At 44.4% G+C, this 12846-nt stretch overlaps 1 protein-coding gene across 1 annotated transcript in view; it reads right to left on the reverse strand.

Annotated features, from left to right (window-relative positions):
- Window positions 1-3567: 3567 nt before the first annotated feature.
- Window positions 3568-12846, reverse strand: part of doc2b (double C2-like domains, beta) — a 180913-nt gene continuing 171634 nt past the window's right edge. Inside the window, exons 7-10 of the mRNA XM_080482677.1 lie at window positions 12653-12810; window positions 8394-8475; window positions 5740-5836; window positions 3568-4547 (exon numbers count right to left, since the gene is read on the reverse strand). Of these exons, the coding sequence (XP_080338803.1) occupies window positions 4414-4547; window positions 5740-5836; window positions 8394-8475; window positions 12653-12810 (471 nt within the window). The 3' untranslated portion in view covers window positions 3568-4413. The remainder of the gene's footprint in view (window positions 4548-5739; window positions 5837-8393; window positions 8476-12652; window positions 12811-12846) is intronic.

Genomic DNA, 12846 nt, shown 5'->3' on the forward strand with positions numbered 1-12846 from the left:
ATCGTTTCAGAAAACTTTTACGCTTATACAGCAACATAATGAAAAATGATGTCCGTTTCCACGACAACAGCAGAAACACTGAAAACAATGTAGTTGGGCATGTTGGGCCACTAATTCTGCTCACACACATGCAGCAGAGAACAACGGGAGAACGCGGACATTCTAGTGGACAGACCACCAAGTTGGATTGTTATTATGGTGACTGTCAAAATAAAAGTACCAAGTCCCAGGAGAATACATGACACCACGGAGGAAACATTGTTCTGATTGTCTCTAATGTGCATGTGTACAAGGCCACAGTAACTCCTGGTGATTGTGGCCGTTGATCACATGACCTGGAGCGTCGCCGTCATCTAAACACTGACGGGGCCCGAGCAGTTTTCAGCGTCTCTGAGCTCAGTTGTCATGGAAACGGACACACCAAACACTTTTAGGTTTTTATTTGAAGTCGTTGCGGTGTAACCCCCCCCCCCCCCCCCCCACCGCCAACACCCCACCCCCCCCCCCCCCCAAAAAAAAAAAGAGCTTGCATTGCATGTCTGAACACAGCGTCAGCAGCAAACTGGAACTTCAGCAAGAGGAGGCTCCTGTAAACAATACATGATTCTGTTGTGGTTATATAGATTCTTTAAACACGTAAACTTTCCCTTTTTTTTTTTTTTTTTTTTTTTAAATTCTTGCCCTTTTTTGATGTACAGCAGGAACATTTCCATCCATGGCTGGAAACGCCAAGTTGGTGTGGAAACTCATTTTCTGTAGTGTAAACAATAAGCTACACACACACACACACACACACACACACACACACACACACACACACACACACACACACACTGAACCCCATCTCTATGCTGTCACTTTTCCAAGTCTGCTCAGTGGTGCAGTGGTGAGCACTGCTGCCTCACATGAGGGACAAACCCAGTTTGAGTGCCTGCTGGGTTCTGAGTGGAGATTTCTTGTTTTTCCCAAAATGTTCAAAGACATGCATTTGAGGTTCATTAATTAAGTTCCTCAAATGTGAACTTTACAAAAACACAAAGAAACGGTTAAAACTAGAGAACGCACCGATGCCAGGAGTTCTAACCTTTAAGAGTCCAAATGAGCTGAACAGTTTTGATTTTAATGATAATATCGTGATAATATTTACACCGTCATGTCTAAAATGACAGGATTTTGATTTTACTATCATGTGTTCGAGGTTGGGATGCACCAATACCACTTTTTCCAAAATGAGTAGTGTATGAGTACTTGCATTAGAGCACTCACCGATAACAATATTGAGTACTTAGGCCAATACACATGGGGTGTACTCGGTGGAACAGCTTTGAGCGAGCTGTGCCTCCTCACTGGCCGCCGCGCTTTGCAGTGAAGTGCCGTAAACCGCGTGCTGCCGTAAAGTGGTATCGGGTGTCATCATATCGGTGGCAGTTTTGTGAGTACGAGTACGAGTACTCATGCCTCATATCGAACCGATACCCAATACTGGTATCGGTATCGGTGCATCTCTAGTTTGAGGTTAAATCATTAATAACCTTTATACAGGGGAAAGAGGATGAATGGATGAATAAAACCAACACGCATGTCTTTGAATTGTTGGAAGTCAACGACACAGTCACAGTGACAACAAGCTTATTTCACACGGACGTCACCAGAACCTGCAATCAAACCGGGGTCCTCTCGTTGTGAAGCGACAGTGCTAACCACTGCGGTGGTCATGACACATGGTTAAACTGTCCACTTCAGTTTAAAACCCATCAGAACCCAAGGTCAGAGGTCTCAGTCTGTATCAGAGTGTGTGGAGCTCGTCTGTCTTGTCACGTTTACTCATGCAAGTCGTCTGAGGACGAGTGGAAACAAGGCAACACACCAGTTAACAGGAGAGAATCAAATCCTCCAAATGTCCTGAAACCTGAAACTAAAAACCTGATTCACTTCGTTAAACGAGAAGAGGTGGTGGTGCAGTTCTGGGGGGAAAAAAAAAGTGTTTTAATCAAAACATGAGACTTGAGAAGGCCTGAGTATACTTCAAACAAGATATTCCTGATGTAACGACTCAAAACCTACCATCCGAGAGGTTTCAAGTAAAAACGCAACGATTTAGAATTTTGATTTGGCAAAAACACTGGAAATGATGTCGTCAGCATGATGGGCCACGGGAGGTTGTTGTTGTTTGTTTTTGTAATGAGACCACACACACACGTGTCACAAAGTAACTTTTTCGTCCGTCTCCAATGCGACAGAGTCGAAGCGTTTTCAAAAACTTCCACCTTGGGGGCGTTTTTGGAAAGTTGTGTTTTCAGTGAAAGCATTGTTGTGGAAACAGAAACTCGAAAGAGAGAGAGGCATATAGGATGGGTGAGGTTTACACGATGGAAGACTTGTTTTCTAGTCGCTGTCACACCTGCTCAGCCTCCAAATGACGTTACATTAATTGTGACCTTTAGACGACACATCCTGAGGATTTATCATCCTAAAGTGAAACTAATCAGCTTTTAATAATTAAACAGGGACGTGACGTGGCTCTGATGAGAGTGGTTCTGTTTGTTAACCTGCAGTGTGAGCAGGATTCAAGGAAACTAACCTGCACGGGGCGTGAAGAGTCACTCTACACTTTCCTTTGTGTTTCCTTTCACGGAGCCGTCAGAACGAGGCAAGCTGGATAGCAGCTCGGCCTCTGCAGTCTGACCGTGAATCATTCCTCCACCTATCGATGTCGGAGCAGTGAAATTGCTGCCCGGTAAGACGTTTTTCAGTCCCGAGCAGCAGCTCAGTGCCAGTTTGAGAAACTTTATGGTGCTGCACTTCTCCAGTATGTGGCACAATTCACTGCCGCCATTACAAGTGACTGGAAAAAGGATCCGCTGTAACGAACTGCTGCAGAAAGCCGGTTACAGCCGCTGCTGATAGAAACACCAAAATCCTGCAGCAGGCGCTCACACGGAGGAGTCCAGACGCTGCCGGGAGACACGACCGTTATTATGATAGAGTTCCTTCAGACACGCCAAACAGCCTCCATTCTTACAAAACTGATTGTCAATTTGCAAAATGTCACTATTATACCGCCAAATGGAAATGAAACATCCTTGAACATGAGACGACAGGTAGATCGTCACGTTTCCATGACTACCAAGCATGGCAACAGGTAGACTGTCACGTTTCCATGACTACCAAGCATGACGATAGGTGCAACGTTATGTTTCCATGACTACCAAGCATGATGACAGGTAGACTGTCACGTTTTCATGATGACAGATAAAATGTGACGTTTCTATGACTACCAAGCACGGTGGCAGGTAGAACGTCACGCTTCTATGACAAGTAGAACGTTATGTTTCCATGATTACCAAGCATGACCACAAGTGCAAAGTCACGTTTCCATGACTACCAAGGATGGTGGTAAAGGTTTCTGATGTGGTCATGACTGGAGTTTCATTTTAATATCTACTTCATGTAGTTTTAGCTTTCCTAACTCATATTTTCTGAACCATCCCTTTGTGTGTTATTGAGAACACCGAGCACTTTATTTCATTATCTTGCCCTCCTGCCATTCCTTCTTTTTCTTTTTTTGCTTGAACACGGCGATAAAAGCTCCGCTGTCTGGGTTTACTGACCACAACAGGTATGTCACTGTTACTTTCAGTTGTGTGATCATGACGTCATCGCTAACAATATATCCATGAAAACTACAGGAGTCCGACCTCTGAGCAGCGGGTGTTAACGGACCTGCCCCTCGTGTTCTGATGGTGTTTGTTTGAAGCATAGTGAGGCCTTGACAAAGTCTGTGACACCTTCAGCGTGACGTGTTGGATTCACGCGTCAGACCATCTCCTCTGTTCGATTGTTTCACCACCATATTAAAGTGCAACGTCTTCATCCTTTGTTCCTCAGCTGCTCTTCTGACACACAAACGTTACTGAAAGCCGGCTGAACCAACGTCAGAGGCTTTTCTGGAAGATGACGGCTCATTCACTCTCTCTCTGTTTACAGTGTGAAACATTTGCTACATCCTTTGTTTCTCAATTTTTCGACCTGCTGCAGCTCTATTCTACTTCACAGTCACCGGGACGGCGGGGCACGGGCCTTTTTTCTTTCTTTCTGTGCCGTCGGTTAAAAACAACACTGGAAAAGGTCTGGTCAAACAGCATTTCATCAGGAAAAAAAGATTAAAAATCACGAATAATAAAACCTTTGTTGTGTATTGGAAAGAAAAACATAAAATCTGGAGACTTTTTTTTTGAGCCCTGATGAGAGGAACTGCAATCCCAAGGAGAGGTATCACAGGCCGACGTAAGGGGAGTCCAGAGAAGAAGAGTCCGGAGGATGAGGGAAGGAGCCCGGCCCGGTACAGCCCGGAAGCAGGGGGGTGGGGGGCTGTGGGGGGTGTGTGTGTGGGGGTGGGGGGGGGGGGTATCTTCAGTCATTTAATGAACCAGGCAGTTCATTGGTCAGCGTGTGCCAGCGCTCTATTTTTTTGTCCTTGTTCTTTAGGCAGTCGAACCAGTGCTTGAGCCGCTCGCCATTTGCATTGATGCCCAGAGACACGCCGCCTGGAAGAGGCAGGAAGAGTCACACACTCACACACAGGAGAACAAAACATTCCAATTCAGAGATTACCGGAAGACAAGAAAGAGTGGAAGGCACTACACAACTCACAAAATGTGGAAATACAGTTTGTTTCTTTGAAGTAGTGAAGAGGAGTTCAGAGAGGAGAGGAGTTAAGAGGAGTTTTGAGGTGTTTAGAGGAGTTTGAAGAAATTTAGAGGAGATTGAAGGAGTTTGAATAAGTTGGGAGGAGATTGGAGGTGCTTGAATGAATTTAGAGGAGATCGAAGGAGTTCAGAGGAGTTTGGAGGAGTTTGAAGGAGTTTCAAGAAGTTTCAAGGAAATTAGAGGAGTTTGGAACAGTTTGAAGGAATTTAGAGGAGATCGAAGGAGTTTAGAGGAGTTTGGAGGAGTTTGAAGGAGTTTCAAGAAGTTTCAAGGAAATTAGAGGAGTTTGGAACAGTTTGAAGGAATTTAGAGAAGTTTGAATGAGTTTAGACGAGATATAGGGAGTTTAGAGGAGTGTGAAGGAGTTTGGAGGCGATTGAAGGAGTTTGAAAGGGTTTGGAGGAGTTTAGCGGAGTTTGAAGGAGTTTAGAGGAGATGGAAGGAATTTAGAGGAGATTGAAGAAGTTTGAAGAAGTTTGGAGGATTTTGAAGAAATTTAGAGGAGTTTGAAGGAGTTTAAATAAGTTTAGAGGAGTTTGACTGAGTTTAGAGGAGTTTAGAGCAGTTTGAAGGAATTTAGAGGAGTTTGAAGGAGTTTAGAAGAGTTTAGAGGAGTTTGGAGGAGTTTGAAGAAATTTAGAAGAGTTTAGAGGAGTATGAAGAAATTTAGAAGAGATTGGAGGCCTTTAGAGGAGTTGGAGGAGTTTACAGGAGTTTATAGGAGTTTGGAAGAGTTTGGAGGAGTTTAGAGAAGTTTGGAGGGGTTTGGAGGAGTTTATAGGAGTTTGGAAGAGTTTGGAGGAGTTTAGAGAAGTTTGGAGGGGTTTGGAGGAGTTTATAGGAGTTTGGAAGAGTTTGGAGGAGTTTGAAGGAATTTAGAGGGGTGTGGAGGAGTTTGAAGAAATTAGGAGGAGTTTGGAGTTCAGAGCTTGCAGGAGTTTAGAGGAATTGTTCCAGAGGGTCCCGGACTGAGGAACTATAGTTTTTCTGGCGCTGATGAGTCTCTGCAGACACTGGGAGTTTACGTACCGATGAAGTCGTTGGACTTGCCGATATCGTAGTCCCACACGGTGACCTCCAGGGTCTTTTTGGTGAGGTCTGCATATTTAATGTCGTAACAGAACTCCTGTGAACAAACACAACCCGGTGAGACTCAAACAATCACACAGCTCATCTTTTCCAACCGGCTTCAAGAGAAGACTGAAGACACAGATTTCACAAACTAGTTTTACTTTTCAAAGTATCTTTACTTCACTTGAGGACTTTTTGTTTTACTTCCCCGACGTGAAGACAAATATCTGCACCGTCTCCTGATTGAAACAAGAACGTTCCACACGATGATGTGATGCATGGACGGACGGATACGTGGATGGATGGATGGATGGATGGATGGATGGATGGATGGATGGATGGATGGATGGATGGATGGATGGATGGATGGATGGATGGATGGATGGATGGATGGATGGATGGATGGATGAATGGATGGATGGACAGACGGACAGATGGACAGATGGATGGACAAAAAGACAAAGGAACATGTGAAACACATGGCGGAGTACTCCAACGAAGGGAGTAATCCATAAACTACGCGGTCTTCTAAATCTTCTAAAAAACGGGCCTGATGTTCCTGATCCTCAGCGTGTGACAGCAGAGCCGAGTGCTTCTTCCCGCCGCTGCAATCCGACCATTGCCTGGATGTGGAGGAAGACTGTCTACATCCTGACTGAAAGACCAGCAGGTGACGGAGGCAACCGAGCGCAAGAAATATCAGAGGGAACGTGGCCTGGGCCTCCGTTTAGCTGCAGTCTGGAACCCGGCCTCTCGGGAAAACAGACGTTCACACAGCAACAGGTGGAGAAAGACCTACACGCAGAGGCGCCGCAACGGGGTAGGCAACACAGGCAATTGCCTCGGGCCCCGAGCTTCAGGGGGCCCCGAGCTGCAGGGGGCCCCGGGGGACGGCTGACATTAGTCAATTTCAATGACAAAACAATGTGACTGCTTTGAGACGCTGCAACGACAGCGCGTTGAAAATCCCCTTTCCGAGTAGCTGCTGGCTAGTTGCTAGGAGGGGACCCCCGGACACGTTACAATGACACATTGGGAACCTCCCTAATGGGGCCCCACTACTACCGTGCATCAACGTGCAGTCCTCGTTGTCAAACACACTGAAACAAAAAAAGAAGCGGACATATACCTCCTCAGGGCATATGAAAAGAAAAAACCAAGAAGACGATGAAAAGAACAAACGTGACTGTGGTAGAGTGAGAGTGTGTAAACTGTGTGTGTTACATTTTAAAAAGGTTAGTCCCAGTTAGTCCCAGACACTTTGTCCTAAACTCCCAGTCCTCCACCAAGCAGCAGAAAAGTTAACTGCACATTTAAGTCCGTGTAAAGTGGATTCAGCCATTTTCTTCTGAACACATTCATAAAGTGTGTATTTATGTATGTATTAATCATTCCAATTTGACAGTGTGATTAACAACCCACTTCTTTGGTATAACAACCTTAGAGCACATATTTATTCTTACTTCACACCCATTCTAACAGCTTTATTTAAAGAGTAGTCCAGCATTGCTTACACAGTATAGTCACAAGTCTTGTTGCTGTGTAAATACATTCATAGCCACACAATAAGTTAGTCCTTTGCTGCCAATGATATTTTCTCCCAGAATAAAGTGTTTGTTGTCAAATGCTAAAACTGATTCCAGCATCAATGCTGCTGTCAGTTTAGTTTAGAGGCTCATTTGTATTTAGAATTGAACGATAATATAGTAATATATCCATAAATTTTCTGCTATAGCCTAAATGTTACGTTAAATAAAATGTTAACATGAAGCATCAAAGTTGTTACTGCTAATGAATGTTCATTATTCCATATATATCTCAAAAGTTGAGTATTTGTGTTTATTTGTTGTCTTTTTACTTGGTTACATTTTTATCATACTTAAAATTTAGCACATTTCAGTTGTGTTTGTTTTCTGACATTTATATATTGTGTATAAAGTTTGCATTCAGTTGAGATAGTTATGTTATTTATTATGTTAATTATCTAATAAAGTATTTCTTTACTGATCCGTCGTCCTGGTCTTCATTCATCGTCATTCTTGCCTCGGGCCCCCAGGGGGTCTAGAAACGTCCCTATTTACACGACAACGGTGGCTGGAGTCACTGAAAATGCAGCTTTTAGGAAACGCTCCCGATGTGGAACTTTCTGGAAACACTCGGGCTCGGTTGCCGTGGAGACGGTGGAGATAACCAGCCAGCCAGCCAATCAATTTGAAAAACTTAAGCGGAAAGAAAGTACAGATATTTGTGTTTACACTTACTCAAGTAAAGCAACGATACCTTAAACACAAATACTTAGTTATTTCCCACCCCTGAACATCAGTCCGCCACCAGTGGGTGAAGAAAAAATGTCCTGTTGAGTTTTACTGTAACACCAGGGTTGGATTTTCTCATGAACTGAATATTTGGTGGAAAACATCAAGGAGGAGATGAGGTCACCCGTAATCTTCCTTTTCATCCCCACACAGCTCATAACGAAGGACCAGAGATCAGACAGTGACGCTGACCTCCCAGGTTGGGTCTGTTCAGGTCCTTCCTCCGGGTTGCAGACGCAGCTGAAGGCTTTGGATCGACACTGAGAGGCACAAACACACAAAGCAGAGGCTGCGTACCTCATTGAACTCGGGATTGAGCGTCTTCTTTTTCACCGCAGTCTTGTGCTTTGACTTTTTGTTCTCGTCAGGCTTCAGGTATCTGCAGAGAGAAGAAAGACTTCACTGCAGCAGGAAGCACAAACACGACTAAATACTCGCTTTTTACCTTTTCAGTATCCAGGAGCATTAAAGGAGCCATCAGCTGGTATTCTCACGTATGAAGTCTCTCTTAAATTGTCTTTAAATCAAATCTGGCGAAAGTGCATGTGACATTCTGACTGGTATGGATGTTCGGCACGTGTTGATTGGACGCAGGAACTGTCAATCATGGCGATAGCATAGCAATAGCATAGTGATAGCATAGCAGTCCTTTGCGCACATGAAAACCAAAACTAAAAACCACGATGGAGCTGTCGACAAACATTCAAAGAGTTAAAATGAAATACAGGCTCATTTGTAAATCACATGGTTGAACGTTTATACTCGTCCTGTTAGCAGCTCGCGGCTAAATTTAACAGAGGCGGTTTATGATATCAGCGTCCGGTGTTGATGACAACCTAAACCTCCTGTTTTGGGGTGCGCCCCCTCGTATGAGAATCCGGTGTGAACAAAGAACTTCAACAAAAAATCTCAGCTCCTTTCAAACTCGTGATTTTCAGTTTCAACTGAGGAAAATGTGTATATATTAATCACAATACAGCATTCCTTTAGTTATTTATTGATTCTCTCTCTCTCTCTCTCTCTCTCTCTCTCTCTCTCTCTCTCTGTCTGTCTCTCTCTCTCTGTCTCTCTCTCTCACTCTCTCTGTCTCTCTGTGGGGTGTTGTATAGTTCTGGCCTCCGGGGGGCGCTGTAGTACTGCCCGACGTCCACTAACTAAACTCAACCACACACACTGATCTCAGCAGTTTTTCTTCTGTGGTGTAAATCTGAAGCCGCTGTGTGATTTTTCACTTCCTTATGGTTCAAAAGTTTTCGCTTAATAATAACCAGGAGACTTTTCATTCATTGTCACGGTGCAGCTCATTCAAACTCTTTACGTTGTGACTTTTTATCTGAAATTGATCTTTTCTTACAGCTTCATTCACCTGTTCTTCCTTTCAGATGTCACTCGCTTCTTTCACAGGCTTCCTTTGGGATCAAAATACACTTCCATAAAAACACGGGCAAAAACTGAAATGAGTATATTCAACACGTTTTGGTCGCTTGTCTATTTGATGAGTCTGAAAGTTGAAGTTGTACTTTTTGGAGGAATCCCATCAAGAGTTCCAGTAGTTGATTGGATCAATACATTATTTATGTACAAGCCTCTTCTGATAACAGCAGAGTTTTTGAAAACGCTAAACTTTTATAGTGCTTTGGGTGTCTGTGTGCACAACTTTAGGGATTCAGCTCCTGAGGTGGACCTTTTTGGAAATACTCCGACTAAATCTCCATGGAAATGGGGGGAATGTTTAAACTTTTCAGAAACTCCAGTCCAGGTGCTGGTCACTACGGTCGTAGTAACAAGTAGTTCTGCACATGCTCAGTAGCTGACCAATCAGAACAATGATTCCTCCGTGGTGTCATGACCCCCAGTCCATATTCTCCTGGGACTTGGGACTTTTATTTTGACAGTCACCGTAATAACAATCCAACTTGGTGGCCTGTCTGAATGTCTGTGTTCTCCCGTTGTTAATGTTTAGAGCTCGTTGTTCTCTGCTCCATGTGTGTGTGGTTTCATTACAAAAACAGACAACAGCAACATGAAAACAACATAATTTTCAGTGTTTTCTGTCGTTTTCAGACTGTTGTGTAAATGCAAAACTATTCTGAAATGAAACACAAAAACGAAGAGTTTTCAGCTGAAACGTGCAAACGGGGCCTGAAAGAGAAGCTATGATCTGTGTGATCTGAGCCAAGCTCCACTTGTGTTTCTTCATAATGATCTGTTTATATCGTTTGTGTGAAGGTTCGACCTTTGTTGCTGCTCTGCATTTATAATCATGCTAAAGGCTCCGATCTCCAACTTCCTCGTAATAAGTAACGTTTAACACTTTTATGACTCTGAAATATGGATTTATTTTGATTTCATGCCTGTAGGAGAGTTTCTAACCCTCCCTCCCTTCCTTCCTTCCTTCCTTCCTCCCTTCCTTCCTTCCTTCCTTCCTTCCTTCCTTCCTTCCTTCCTTCCTTCCTTCTTGATATTTTCATAAAACCAAACAATTACTACAACAAAAGGACAATAATTTCAACATAAAAACAATTCTAATGATGCAAAATACAATGAAATGTCCAGAAAACTTCTGTAGCTGTTGCATTCTGGGAGTTTTTACAAACTCTCCCTGACAGCATGGCTTTGGGGCGAGTTTGATAGCAACTAGACAGCTCGCTTTCATGGCAGCGCCACAATATCTAAGCTCCGCCCCCGGTGTCGTGTTGTGTCGCCACTGTTAAAAAATGTGTTAAAAAAACAATCTTTTCTTTGAGACGTTTACTGTTTGCTTGGTTTGGCGGATTGGAGCCTTTTGTGGTTTTGACCCACAGTCCCGATGTTTGACTCCCCTGCTTTAATATAAAGAGGGCTTTGCAACACCCGGGGACGGCATGGTGCGCTTGATAGAGCGTTCGTATCCCAATCGAAAGGTTGCAGGTTCAATTCCCATCTCTGCCCGTCTGCATGCCAAAGTGTCCTTGGGCAAGACACTGAACCCCAAAGTGGATGTAGTGATGGTGGTCAGAGGGGCTGATGGCGCAGATTGGCAGCCTCACATCCGTCAGTCTGCCCCAGGGCAGCTGTGGCTACATACGTAGTTTAACACCATTGGGTTTGGAATGAATAATGCAATGTAAAGCGCTTTGAGTGTCCTGAACAGCGCTATATAAAACCCAGGTGTTATTATTATCTCTTGCGCCCCCCTGTGGGCGTCTGGCCACTCTGGATACAAACACGTGAGGCACTGCAGAGATCCTGAGGGGAATATCATGAGTCATAGACACAAAGCTCAGCTTCATTGCTTCTTGGCAGTGTTGCGGTTGATTCTGTCGCTGGCCGGCAGTAACAGAATCAAAAGTGTTGAGTACTTGAGTAAAGGGACAGTTTCAGGTGGTATAACTCGTTTCCACAGACGGATCTTCCACTGCGGTTATAGTGTTCCATCTGTTACACTGGACCCACTCTCACTTTGATTCGCCCGAGGTAACAAAAAGACTTTAAGCGAAGCTAAGTGGGTTACTACTCACCAACCTGCTCCCGGTGGGGGGGCAGCAGGAGGGACTCCAAATTGTTGTTGATGATGTTTTTGCAGCAAACCTAATTGTTGTCATGTAATGAGCCTGCCAGCCTCGGGCTGAAACAATCCAAGGCCATCTCAGTGAGGATGCAAACGCTGTGATTTCTGGCCGACGTCATGAAGAAAACTAAGAGTTGTAGTGGGAATAACAAAGTGATCCGTACGTCCCGGTTCCGTGATGTCCTGCTGTCGTGGACCGAGGAGCCATCAGGGAGGAAGGCCACTCGTTTCTTCACAGCGTTTCCTCGTCGAACAAAACAAATCTAGGCTGGATTTTAAAGCACCGTCTGTTTGGGTGACAGACGTGATGGATGCTTTGTTTATCTAATGGTGTGTACATTCTCTTTCTTCTCCTCTCCTCTCCTCAGCTCTGTGATCGGCCGAGCGTCCTTCAAGCTTCACACACACACACACACACACACACACACACACACACACACACACACACACACACACACACACACACACACACACACACACACACACACACACACACACACACACACACACACACACACACACACACACACACACACACACACTCCTCTCCTTCTGAAATGAGTTGCAGCTTTTGTTCTGGCGGTGTGCACAGCAGACTGAGAAATTAATTGCACTTTCATTGCTTAGCCAGATGAAAGAGCTGGGAAATGTTCAGGTGTGCTGAATTCGAGTCTCCTTCAGAGCTGCAGCTCGGCGGACGGCCTCTCAGGCGGCAGAAAATCACAGGAAGTCGGCCTCTTTCTCTGCTGAAACATTGGCACCGCCAGATAATCCATTCCTACACTTCTGCAGCAGGTTAAACAACAATGTCTCCGGTTACAGAGCAACCATTTCAAGTGAAAACAGAAAAACAATGCGTTTTTACTTGAAATGTGTAAACGGAGCCTCAGACAGTTTTTTTTTTTTAAATGTTATGCTCATTAGAATGTATGCTTATTCAATCTAGATTAACGTCTGAGCAGATGAGGAAGCAGGCCTGGAGGTCTGCAGGCGTTTGCATACTGACGTTTTGACGTAGGGGTCAGAGAAGCCGTTGGCGTCCATGGCTGCGAGGTGAGCACAGCGTATGATTCCCACCACCAGGCAAGACTTCTGCGTGTTGTACTTGAGAGAAATCATGATGCGTCCACGTTCCTCCAGAGATTTGTCTTCTGTCTTATTGACCTGCAGGGAAGAAAAGACACTGATCAGCTTCCCTTC

The sequence above is a fragment of the Lipophrys pholis genome, assembly GCF_963383615.2.
Source record: "Lipophrys pholis genome assembly, chromosome: 16".
NCBI classification, from domain to species: Eukaryota; Metazoa; Chordata; class Actinopteri; order Blenniiformes; family Blenniidae; genus Lipophrys; species Lipophrys pholis.